This window comes from Macrobrachium rosenbergii, chromosome 16 (assembly GCF_040412425.1).
Source record: "Macrobrachium rosenbergii isolate ZJJX-2024 chromosome 16, ASM4041242v1, whole genome shotgun sequence".
Classification (NCBI taxonomy): domain Eukaryota; kingdom Metazoa; phylum Arthropoda; class Malacostraca; order Decapoda; family Palaemonidae; genus Macrobrachium; species Macrobrachium rosenbergii.
In genome coordinates this window covers 34,019,936-34,033,761 of record NC_089756.1, presented here as the reverse complement: position 1 = coordinate 34,033,761, position 13,826 = coordinate 34,019,936, and the positions used below count along the sequence as shown (strand labels likewise).

The window sequence follows — 13,826 nt, the reverse complement described above, 5'->3', positions numbered from 1 at the left end:
AGATTCTACCTTGTCAAGTGGAAGAATAATGATCTTTGAAATGTTCCGGTAGGCAAATCTCTGAGATGTATGTTATAACAGTATTGCACCAGCCCCGGTTTTTTTGCCTGCCCTAAGGTTAGGTTAGGTTGGGTTGAGTTAAGTCAAGAATAAACAATAATTTGGGTGTGGGAAACATAATGAGATTGTTTTTAAGAAAATTTTATGGTTAGTTTTTAAGATATGGCGTCCCGCTTTTTTCAGGGAAACGTCCCGGCACTCGGTTACATCTCGGGAAAATGCTTCCGGTAGTTCGTGTGAATTCACATTCTGATGAACTGTACCAGCAAAGTCATTGATAAATCTAGCGTACTAGATTACTTGGGTACATTTCAAGTAGATAATCACTGACTACGCCGAGAGAGGGTCACTGTTATTTAGGGTATAAAGGCATAGAATAAGAGATCATGTTTTGAAAGACAGTATTAGTTAACATACAGTTATAAGTTGAGTATACGAGATTGAGAGAGGGTCGTCAGTATAAACAAGTAAAAATTGCGCCGATTTCTTCGGCGCAATCGAGTTTTCTTTACAGGGTATAATCAAGGCTACCGAAAATGGATCTATCTTTCGGTGGTCTCGGTATAATGCTGTATGAAACTTTAACAACGGCCGGTGGTGGCCTATCCTATATCGTTGCCAGAAGCATGATGATGGCCAACTTTAACCTTAAATAAAATAAAAACTACTGAGGCTAGAGGGCTGCAATTTGATATGTTTGACGATTGGAGGGTGGATGATCAGCATTCCAATTTGCAGCCCTCTAGCCTTAGTAGTTTTTAAGATCTGAGGGCGGACAGAATAAATGCGGATGGACGGACAAAGCCGGCACAATAGTTTTCTTTTTCAGAAAACTAAAAATGTTTAAAACTGGGATGGGAACGACATGAGTATGACTTAAAAACACGAATGAAAACAACAAATGAATAAAACAACAAACGAATGAAAACAAAAAATGATAAAACAACAAACGGATGATAATAATTTTCAACATACCTTAGGGCTTCTGCCTCCTGCAGGTGCAACCCGGTATCTACCATATCTGTCCAAGGCTATTTGATATCCATGTTCGTCCAAGCCCCTACAAAAAAAAAAAAAAAAAATAATAATAATAATAATAATAATAATGAAAAGTGAATGATGCCTAGCCACGAACAAAATGGCACTAGATACCACTGAACAGAGGGAATTTTATTAAAAATCAGGGAGACCAGAAGTGGATGGAGAATTCCAAAGCTTGGACGTAGAGGAAGGGCCACTAGTACAATATTTTCTGCTTTTATGCAGTAAGCAGTATTCTAGGAGACTTCTCCATAAGATGTGTTTTTATAAAATCTTTTTTTAAATACTTGGAAAAAAATGATTGAGTAATTATAATAACTTGAACTGACTCGCTAGAAAATTATTTGAAAACAATATTCTAGAGCAATACTGTGTGCTAACTCATTAGAAAATAATTGCTTCACAATTCCTAGAAACTGGGTGTTGAGCAAACGAAAGAATCCGCACTGAAGTGAGTGAGTAAGATTTATGTTTGCCTTATTTCAAGTTTTCGATGGTATCTAACTAATATGAGTTCAGTTGTTCACACAGACGAGTGTATTAAACCAAGGTTTGGAAATTTCATGTATGTTAGAAAATACAGCAGTAAGGCATTGCAGTTTACTTTTTGAAATCGTTACTGTCATCTTGGCAAATGTATTTTTTACTTGAAGTACAGCAGTTTACTTTTTGAAATCGTTACTGTCATCTTGGTAAAGGTATTTTTTACTTGAAGTACAGCAATTTACTTTTTGAAATCGTTACTGTCATCTTGGTAAAAGTATTTTTTACTTGAAGTACAGCAGTTTACTTTTTGAAATCGTTACTGTCATCTTGGTAAAGGTATTTTTTACATGAAGTACAGCAGTTTACTTTTTGAAATCGTTACTGTCATCTTGGTAAAGGTATTTTTTACTTGAAGTACAGCAGTTTACTTTTTGAAATCGTTACTGTCATCTTGGCAAAGGTGTGTTTTAAATGAGGTACTTTTGTATTTCTTATCTGTACTGTCAATCATTTCATGTATTGCTGAATCACTTACAGTACCTTTCAACTTTCCCTTTACCATATTGTGATAAACAATGGATAGAACAATGCCTCCTTATGGGATACTTTCATTATTATCAAAGAGGAAATGGATTTCCAGGCCTTTGAAGTAGATTATTTTACTGATATGAAATGTGTGTGATATTTTTTTCTTATTTTTGTACACATATGCATGTGTTTTTAATAACCACGTTTGGTGTATCATTTAGAGTGGTGTTCCTAACTATGTCTACAAATATTAAGTATGTGTTATTTTTTTTAATTCTTTCTTATTACTGTACTTAATTTTATCCGTAGACTTATTATTATTACTGGTTTGTGTTCTTATAGTGTCACATATATTTTAAGAATACTGTAGGACTTTAGATCCAAATTTGCAGCAATCCAATCTCATTACCTAAATTCTTAAGTACAATGAGAGACCACAGCATGTGTAAATTAATACACAAATGAGGAAACGAATCTTTTGGTAAAATGCAATTTGTGACTTGAAAGTATTTTATTGGTCATTTCTTCAGAGTAAAGTGTATGTGCGGTACATCTCTGTTAAACTGAAATACTCCAGCATCTATAAGTTTTTTATATGTTCACTTTATCATCTTTAGTACTCCTTAATTCTTTAGCAGAGAGGGAATAGTTGTTATGGTTTTCGAATCAAGAATTTGTTAGTTTGGAACTGCATTTTTCTTTCAGTACTAAAGTCACCAAGAAATTTGGGCTCACTGTATTAAGATCTTTCATGTTCCTCTAGGGTGGAAGCTCCACCGACGGAGATAGTGAAGAAGAGGACCCAGCCCCGACACCTCCCCTTTTCAATGGACACGCCCTTACGAATGGGGTCCTCGCAAACCGCCAACACACTGAGAAAAAGCAGGAGAGGGCCATCCGCAGCAAGCAACACGCTAGCGAAGTAGAATCCCACAGCGAGAGTGAATTTATAACTCGGGAAGAATTCCACAGCCTGAGGGATGTCTACAACAACAGCAGTCGCAAGGAACACCTGGGTGTCAAGAAGGACCCTCGTTCTCAGACGCCTCTGACTGACGAGGAAGAACTGGCTGGAGTCAGTGTCAAACAATTGGTAAGTTTTGGGATTTTGGTCTGATTTGTTTTAATTATCAAAGTGAACTAACAGTGTGACAAGTTGTCATTTTGAACAGGAATTCTCAAGCACTCAGAAACCCCTTAACTTGTACAGAAGAGATTTTTCCAATCTGCCAGTTTTTTGCAGGGTTTCAAATGGGAGTTTTATATCTTTGAAGATTTTTGACTACTATTACTATGTATGGGCTACTTGATGAAAAAAATCTTGATTAGAGTAACGACGTCTGCTCCAGAATGTCCTTGAGAATATATCAATAAACTTGCTTGCTCCCAAGACCTTTAAAAGTATGAGAAAATACTAAATCAGTAGATATCAATAGTGAAATATATTTATGTCAAGCCTGCATTCAGATGACAATTTGGAATTTTATGGACATTAGGTAATTTTATCTCACTTTTGAGTACATATTATTATTAGATATAATAGGATTTATTGAACCAAACTAACAGTTATATTTATACAGAGTTATTCTTGTATACTGAAATTAGTTCTTTTCTTTCAATATGGATGTAACCATGTACTGTACATACCTGTGGTGGGAAACTTATTTGATATGTGAATGTAGTTTACCAAGAATTTAATGTGTAAGCCATGATTATTTGGGACTTTATTTTTGTTTTTATATATAGTAATTAATATTAGTGGTATATCAAAGTTCATGAAGCTACAGTTTTGGACAAAACCAGATTTTACTGATACTTTAATGGGTTGTTTTTAGGACTGCATATTAAACATGTATTGACATTAGTTATGCTCAAATCAGTTACCAGACATAACAGCTTGAACTTAATGTCCAAAGGAATTTGAAATCAGTAATATGGGAGCATCAAAATGACTGCTATCAGTTTTCAAGCAAAAATTGTCAGTAAATGATACCAACAAATTATATGTTGTAAAGTACTCCATATCTTCTCAATTATCTTAAGTAGTGAACAGTGTGAAAAGAATGTTCATTTCAGCTGTTTCTCACTTTGTACTTTTTCCTGATGTATCTTCAAACTTCTTCCTTTCACACATGCTCATTTACTGCTTTGATCCATCTCATTCCTAGTTTGCAGATTAACACTTTCACTGTCAATTAAGTATGGGAATTAGTATATCAGTGTTTGACGAGATGGTGAACCAACTTTGTACAGACGACTAATTTTTTGTTCTGAATCGCAGAGATCCTCATACTTGAACCAAGCTCAGGAGAATAAGGCTCATCACCAGCACCAGGCTGGAGATAACCACAAAGCTGAGGTCAACAAAACTATCAATATCACAAGTCTGGTGAGTTATGTGTTGAGGTTAGGTGATCCTAACCACAGATGTGGTCATTCCAAGGTGGATTTAAATATAAAAATAGAAAAATAAAATGATGATTTCTTTTCATGTAGTATGTATCTTTGTGTTGATAATTAATGTTATTTAGAGCTTAACACAGTATTGTTGAATTTTGTAAAGAGCTCCATTCATATCCAGTTAATTATTAAGTGTTTTGTAGTCTATGACATATTTTAAAAATGCCCCCAAAATGAAAGCAACCAGGTCTTTTTTTGGGCAAATCTTTTGAGGAAATTCACTATGTATACCTGGAGACAGTAATATTTACTTGTTCTATTCCACATACAGTACTTGTTGTAATTTATGGTTTTGATGATGTAATGAATAACCTTCTTTGCTAAGAAAACTTTTAAAGAAGAGAATCATCATTCAGTATTTTTTTTAATTCTCTGCAATTACTCTGATGGTAAATAAAAAAACATAAAGATTCAGCATCTTCCTGTACTGTAGACAAACAAGTACTTGTATTTGCAGTTCTGTCAGGTAGTTGATTGAAACCACCATTACTTTGTGGTACAGTACTATATTTTACTTCGTGAAGACACTCAGAATTTGTAGAGCTAACAGTTTAGTTATGATGATACTTAACTTACTGTTGAGCTGACCAAGTGATGCTACTTTATGCTAACACCTTTGGCAGCTATTTTTTCATTGGATATTGTGAATTATAGCTGTGCATTTCATATTGTAGAATAAAATCTAGTACTGTACAGGTATGTGTAAATTTTCAACAAACTTGAGATTCTTTATAGCTTGCCTTAAGTAATTCAGATTAATATCCATATGGATACTGTTATCAGTTACAAATCTTTATTGATTATTCATCTTTTAGCGATGGAATTTCCCCCTATATCATTATCGTCCTGTTTACCGATGTATGAGTATCAGTCTCATGTCAGTACGATCTGGTGTACACAACTGTTGAAATTACATCTATAAATACCTTTGCAGGTCGACACTTATTCCTCCCCACCACCTCGAACGCCCACTCCCAGTAGGCCTGACGACCTTACACCTGTATCGTTGAGATCACTGGTAAACTTCTGCAGAGTATTTATTTGTATTCTCTCTCTCTCTCTCTCTCTCTCTCTCTCTCTCTCTCTCTCTCTCTCTCTCTCTCTATGTTTGTGAATGTATTAACATAGATTAAAGTAATATAAAATCCTGATTGGAATACAAAATCCTGATTGGAAGGATGGTAAATTCCTCGATACCTTTAATAGTTTATCTTGAAAATGTCAGCATGAACATCAGACCCAAATAATATTATGTCAACTCTGCATGGCCAAAATTCTCTTCCTAGAAGTGTTGTAGATCCCTAGATAAAAAGACATTCAATTCAGCTTTTTTCATATTTTCCAAGTGGTGATTTGTTTGAATCTAACCCATTAAGTTACTCTGTTCCCTAGTTTAGAATATTCTGTGACTTGGTGAAAACCCAGTACTGCATTGTATGTTTTTATTTCTAATCAAGAAACTTTATACTGGACATAGGAATGGTTTTACAAATTGCCGTACAGTACTTACAGTAGCACTTCAACTTATCAGATGCTTCATGTTTTGAACTCCTGTTAGATAACATAATCTGATAAGTAGGAAAAACCCTATAACGTTGTTTGCATTTGAAGAAGATATTTTACAACTACCAGTAATCTCACTCAGTTTTTAGCCTAACATAAACTGTAACTTACAGTTAACTTTCATCTGAGAGATTTATCTAATAATACATCACATCTGAATGGGGGTCTTGAAAAAAAATCATCACAATAATGTAGCTGAGAAACACTCTAGTCTTATCAGTCAAAATCTGTTAAGCTGAGGTGTTACTTATGATGTTTAAGTGTACTTGAATACTCTTCTCAATTTCACAAAACTGATAATTTTGGCTTAGGATGAAAGAGGGCAAAAAGCAGTTAGTTAGAAAAGTAGCAGCAGGACAAAACCAGTAGGAAGGCTCAGAAAATCAAAGAGAAAGGACACATATGAACTACACTAGACAGGAATCCAAGTAGGAAGTATACCAGACGAAAGAGAGGGGTGTAACATTATTTTACCAGTGACCCTTTAAAAATGAAAATCTGATGTTTTTATTATTTTATATTATTTTATAAAAGTGGCAAGTCACAACTCAAGACTCTTGTAGGACTCAGCTGCAGAGTTTGTTCTTAAATAAGAGGTGGAAATTAGAGGAAATTAAAGTTAAAGGAGTTGGTCAGCTAAGTAGGAAAAACCAAAAGGGCAGAAAGTTGTGCAGTTGGAGCTAAAAGGATGCTGCAAAAATTTATCCCAGGTCCACTGTAATTGTCTCTCCCCTCTACCACCACTGGGCAAAATCTGAAAAGAAAATATTGATGATGAAGTGATGGTGTCTAGATACTGCACTATCCATAACAAACATTTCAGATGCTTATCCATCAGTATACAGTGTTATTGTAGCTGAATAATTATATCATCACTTTCTAATACAAAAAGAAAAAGCAACAGATGGCCTTGCACTCTTATCTGACCCAGACCTGGAAGGAAAGACCTTGAGGGAGAAGTCAGAATAGTGTGGCTGGACCCTACATTTGGAAAATGAAGAGTTTCAAAGCTCTTTGGGTTATACTTGTTCAATAAATTCAATAAAAACTTGAAAAGTATGATACTTTTAATTTTAACTGGTATGTGGTTGGGCTAATATATGTAATTTGCAATGTTCTTTTAAAATTAAAGTGATGCAGTAGTTTTTAATTTCAGGCTGGTTCTGTTTGCAGTCCATATGATTAAGGAGCCACATCATTACAGAATGTGGCTCCAACTATTAGTAATAGTGAATATGATTATCATAGGGAGAAGCACCATTATTTGGTGGAAGGGTAGACTGTAGAAGAGGTAGAATGTTCTTGTTACTGTGGGGGGATGCTGACTATGTTGCAAGTATTTAGATGGCAGTTTGAGAAAAAATATTAGCAGTTGCCTGTATGAAGTGAAAAGAAATGATCAGACAGCTGATAAACAAAAGTATCTCATTAGTAAACGTAGCAAAAATATATGAAGCATGTACAGTATAAAGCCCTGTATTATTCTGTTCCAAAAAAAGAAAATGGAGATTTTGAAAAGGTGTGGCCACAGAATGCTAAGAACCATGGCTGGAGAAGTGTAATGGGAAGAGCATATTACAAATGAGAATCAACTGAGACCTCATTGATGATAATGATCGGGATGGTTTGGAATATGAAACAGTAGCCTAGCTAGTAGATATGAAAGTGGTAGGAAAACACACCTGAAGGCCTACATCTAAAACAATCATGAGGAAAGGCACAGGTAAAGATGAAAACTAGATGGGAATTCAGAGGAAAAGTGCTCCTTTCCTCTTTAACCCTGTCAAGGGCAAAATCTGACATTTAAAACAATGATAATGATTAGCAGTAAATGACTACAAAAAAGAATCACACTACTCATACTAAGTATGGTGGACTTATGCAAGTTTATCATGATTATTTATAAAAATGAAGTTAAAGTGCTGTCATCAAATACATTAAGCTTATGTTTGTTGCTCTGCTAAAAATTAGGCACTACATATTAAAATATTTTCACACATGCCTACTACATTAATGACTGTGCACTCATAATGTTTCCTGAATTTTTATGTAAATTTCACTTCACAAACTTGAGAAAATGGGACCTTGCTTGACCATAGATATTAAATAACCATGAACTTGCTTTAGCAATAAGAACTGAAAAGTTTTAAAATGTTCCAGCACTTTATTATTATGTATACTTTTGGAGATTGCACTGAGATACAGTCATCTCTAAAAGTCAGCTTTAAACTCATAATGCAAAACATGCAGTGATAGATTTCCAGATGATATTATGTGGAGAACACATCAAGAGCTGTATGCTAAGCTATTTTTTTCCTCATTCCCATATATGATCCATCCACATGACCATCCTTGTTTTGGAATTAATATATGTTTTACCTAACTTTTTAAATAATTATAAACTCTTAAGATATATGCCCTTCATTTTATAAAGCATTTGTGATTAAATTTCAATTTTACCTAACTTGTTCAATATTTACTTACTCTAAAAATATATGCCACTCATCTTACAAAGAACTCTTGTAAATCTTCACAATGTTGAGCTCAGACTTGAGTAATGTCTGTTATGCTAAAACTAATGAAATATCAATTAAGCCTTGTGAATGATTGTTATCAGTGTTATCAGGTGTGTCTCGTGCCACTACCATATGATTAAATCTGTGAGTTATGCCAAACAAACTGATGGGCATTGTTGAGGTTGCTAGATAACAGACCACCTATCACGTGGGCCTTTATATAAAGAGAGCTGGTCAGTCTTTGAAGGTCGTTACTTACATAGAGTTGTGTTGTGTGAGCCAAAGGGAAGTGGAATACAGCAATGACTTTATAGTGTGTATAGTATGTAGTTTCTATAATGATCAACATTTTTTTTTTGTTAAAGGAGAGGAAGTGAAATAAGGAACAGGGCTAAAATCTATTGACGTAAAGACTTCGATATTGTCTTGTGAAATTGTGTTTAAGTCAGATTACTAACAGAGCAGGATTTTTCAGCGTAGAAGCATTTACTCCATACACTGTTGTGAAGTGTTTGACTCACAATAATTACAGTAACAAGTTACTAGTAAATAGTGGGAAGGTGCTCATAAAATTAACAAAACCTTAAACTACAAGAACAGGTGACTCATATTCTTTTAAGGTGTTTTTCTAACCTGTTTCCGCCTAATTGTACTAATACCTGAATAAACAACATTACATAGAATTAACTAAGATTACCAGAGTAAGTGCTCTAAGTGAAGGTACTGAACGGGTAAACCCTTTCTGGGTTCAGTATACTATAGTTCTTTACAAATGAAGAAGGTTGTCAGGGGTTTAGGTGATATTGTTGGTATACAACCAGTTGCCAGTGAAGTTCTGAGTACTGGAAGAAAATCATTCATACAGGAAGAGTTAGTGGCAAAGAACACTTAGAACTGTATAAATAACTCTTAATGCCAAACTCATACTACTTTGAGCTGTATAAATAACTCTTTATGCCAAATTCATACTGCTTTGGAAAAGTGCTGTATATCTGTCTGAAATTAAAAAAAAATTAGTCCTTAATGCTAAGAATGACAACACAGTAAAGTTTATTCTTCAAAATATATCAAATGCTGTGGCCAGTGTTTATCTCTGAACTGTTTATTTCACAGATGTCATCTTGCCGTAATTGGTGGAAAAGACGGTTTGTCTATAAACTGTGGTTACTCATTTCAACTTTCACACTTATTTGTATGACACTGTGGTAGGCACATGGCTTAATTTAGGCACTTCAGTCTTGCATCAAACTTCCTCTCAGTGGATGACTGTGAAGGATTAGCATTTAAAATTAGTATCTTCACATCATTTTTATCTTGCACAGATTACATACGTCAATGGATTGACAAGTGACACTGTTTGCCCTTTTGTGGCATACTGTATGCAATCTATTTGTTTATCCAACTGCAGAAGCATGTAACTTATTTTTAGTTTTATGGATAGTTTGTCAATTTTCAGATATTTTTTTAGTGTTTGGATGGATGTCACTTTATTTTATGTAACCATGTGGTTTTTTTGAGTGCTCTTTAAATATAAACTCTATCAGGAATGCAAAGTTATGAGTTTTTTGTTGTTTTTTGTTTATGTATTGCAGCAACAAGATTAGTTAGACCCTTGTATCACATTTAAATTCACAGAAACATAGGCTGCAAGTGACATTGAAAATTAAAATAGTTAGGTCTATATCTAACATGGCGCATCCCTGTAATATACTGAAGTTATTTGTAGAGTAAGCAATTAACAAATTCAAAATATTTGTTACGTACAGAAATCAGCGTATGAAGCGTCGGCGACAGGAAGCAATAGTGCCATCAGCAGGCATAGCAGCAGTAGCGGCGGTAGTCCAGGTGGTTGCAGCCCTGCACCAAAGGAGGAATTGAACATTTCTCTACATCAGCTGGTAAGAGCATCGGAACTGCTGCGTTACTAAGTAATCCCTACACTTAACAAACCCTAACTCATCAGACTTCTCAGATACACTTCCGTAGGGGGGCTATTGCCATCAGCGAGCCTCTCGCTGTGCACTGTAGGCATTACTTAAGGTTCTTTGCAGCATTTCTCTGGCTCCTGGCTGCAAACCCTTTCATTCCTTTTACTATATCTCTGTTCATATTCTCTTCCTTCCATCTTATTTTCGACCCTCTCCTAACAATGATTTTATCTTTACTTTCAGTGCTGAATGACCATATAGGTCTCAGCACTTAGCCTTTGGCCTAAGTGTTATATTCCATTTAATATCCATTCTCAGGTACATTACTTTGATGATGTTTTGCTAGACTGCCTTTTTAGACATGTGTTAACTGAATGGTGTGTACATTAAAATTTACTTGAGGCTAGAAGTTATGAAGTACTGCTGTTAGCTGTGGGGTATCTTGAATGTTCAAGTGTAGGTCACTCTTTGTTACTTAAAAGATTTTGTTACTTATCAAAAGGCCAGGCCCACTAAAGCACCTGATAAGTTGGGGGCTAATGTTTTATGGTCATATGGATTATGATTTCCTGCATCAAAAAGCTTTAGTACTGCTGAAAATCAAAGGGCTTCCTCCTCAACTGTGCGATGTTCACTATTAGTTTCCATTATGTTGTATGATGCTGGTATCTTACTGTAGTATTTTGGATTTGTTAACCATGCATTTACATGAAATGATGTACAGTATACCTTTTGAAGATCATCACTGGTATTATCTTTTCCCAGCATATGATCAGTTATCTATAACTCATTTTTGTGTAGTGTTTGCTGGAAAAATTTTTCACATGCAGTGTAATGGCTACACAATTTCCTGCAGCACATTGTTTTTGGGTTATCTTGTTACGCCTCATTCATATGTGCCATCCTGCCTGTCTTAAATACTGTCCATTTTTAGCAGCCATCTGTTTGATTAAATTTTCTTTGGGCAATACTTCATAAGAATTCGATGAGTTTGGACGATGTTCCAAAGAGCCCTAAAGAGAGTTTGGTGGGGTAATTAACTGGGTTCTTTTGCGTTGTTTATTAAAGTTTCTGCTCCTTGGAATGCCAGAATGGGAAATAGCTTGATTATGTTGTTAATGGGGTTAGAAAGGTAAACCATTTCAATTTCAGTGGAATGGAACTTTTGAGGCTATAAGTATTTGAAGTGTTTACTGTGATGTTTAGACAGGTGAAATACAATACTGTACATTCTCTACTGAATAAGTGAAGTGCACTGAGATTCTTACCACTTATAATCAAGACTTAATTAGATATTGTTGTATTCTAGTTCTTCTGTCAGAATTTTACATTTATCTATTTTTTCTGATTATTTTTTATTGAATTGGTTTGTCAGAATAAGTCTTTTAAGAAAGGGATTTTTAATAGCAAACTTTCAAGTTTAGCAAAGCTTTTTCTTGATGTCTAGAATGGTAGATATGTGACATGCAAATTCTTTCATCTCAGTATGTTTTGTGTTGGAATTCTTAATGCATGTTTCCTCCTATTATCAGAAAATGTGATCAGTTTTACTACTCATTATCTTACTTTGTAGCTATCACCACTTTAAGAACACCCTGAACTTCATTTTTATTATCAACACCCACCCTTTGAAACTTTTACTTGAACCACTGTTTCATGTTGACAGCTTGATAAACCATTTATTTAGCTTTATTTCCTGGGAACTGATGTATATTAATTGTGTGTCTTTATTACATACTGCAATAATGAGTTTTTAATGTAACATCCTTGATACTGTGTTATTTTAGATGCCTGAAATATACTATAGCAGAATTTAATTTTAAGATATTGATGTAAAAACAAATCCTTGTATGTGGCTATCTTTCCTCCTGTGACATTTCTGAATGCTGATAATTTCAAACTTCATATTTCTTACCACAGAGAGAAGAATATTGTCGATCAGTTCAAGAAGGACATATCCGTGCTCACACACCCAGCAGAGCTTCTCCTGAAACGGGAGTTTCCATAAGGCAGCTTGTAAGTATCAAGTCTGTTTTGTAGGTCCTGTCAGCAGCGCTGAATAGCTACTGCAATAGCCATCATTTCAGTATAGTCACAGTTGGTGCAGGGTTTGTACAATCTGATTATTAGATTGCACTCTGCAGATATTTTACTGAGTTACTGAAGGACTGAAATTACTAGAAAGGTCATAAGAAGATTGAGTATACTGTATTCTCACTTCTAGTTGAGAACTGTTTTTCGTCTCTGATATCACAAAATATTTTTATATTGTACGTTTCTGAATATAGAAATATATATGAGAAAACTGGAGACTGCCAGAGAATATTTGCAAGTTGTTTCTAATTCATTGTAGCATGTACATATAGTACTAGTTTGTAGTGGCTGACACGAGGACTACATTTGTGCATCATGTTTAGTAAAGATTTATTGTGTAATATGTTGCAAAAGTGCTGGTCAGGATTTAAATTTAACATGGACAGTCTTGAGATAATTGAAAGCCACTTTTGGTAAGAGGGAAACTATTTTGTATTCGAATTGAAGACTATTGCAGTTTTGATACTGCAGAATAAATACTGAATATATTATGAATATTACTTAATATGATAACAGTCCATAGGGACTTCAGTTGTTGCTGGTTTTGTTTGAATAATTCTCATTATTATTTATGGTACTTTTGATACAGATTTTATTAATCTCCTTATTGCGATTCCTTTCTGTCCTTTTGATACAGTTAGTTTGAGTATATTTATTTTCTGACTTATACTTATTTTTAGGGTTCAGAAATACTTTACATTTGGTCATGTAAAATAGTCAAACTTTTATAATCCCCAGCTGTTCATGTTTACCTGATCATAAAGCCTTGTATCAAATCTCTAGCTTTTCAGTGCACTGTGAGAAAAGGTGCTGTTCATTGTTTTAGTGTACAGTCATGCTAAATGCACTTTAGTGTAGAGAGCTGGCAAAATATCCTGTACATTTTTGCTCAAACTGTGTGCTGTGCATCTTAATAAAAAATATTTAATTATGTTTTCTACATCTGCAATTACATATCTGTGGTTTCTTAGATCATCAGTTATGGTAATTCAGTGTAGTTGCATATGCATAATGCAGAATTTAGTGTACTGTATTTGAAAGTTAGCTTAAGGCACATTTAATTTGGTGATGCTTATAGAACTTGTTTTTTCCTGTGAATACATATACTCTAGTTTTAGAAGCTGTTGGAAACTTTACAATGTACCTGATG

General features: G+C 34.5%; 1 protein-coding gene across 1 annotated transcript in view; it reads left to right on the top strand.

Moving 5' to 3' along the window:
• The window catches only part of LOC136846926 (titin homolog), a 231,395-nt gene that overhangs the window by 104,090 nt on the left and 113,479 nt on the right, over positions 1-13,826 (top strand). Inside the window, exons 15-19 of the mRNA XM_067118179.1 lie at positions 2,879-3,208; positions 4,397-4,504; positions 5,510-5,593; positions 10,421-10,552; positions 12,503-12,598. Coding sequence (XP_066974280.1) covers positions 2,879-3,208; positions 4,397-4,504; positions 5,510-5,593; positions 10,421-10,552; positions 12,503-12,598 — 750 coding nt within the window. The remainder of the gene's footprint in view (positions 1-2,878; positions 3,209-4,396; positions 4,505-5,509; positions 5,594-10,420; positions 10,553-12,502; positions 12,599-13,826) is intronic.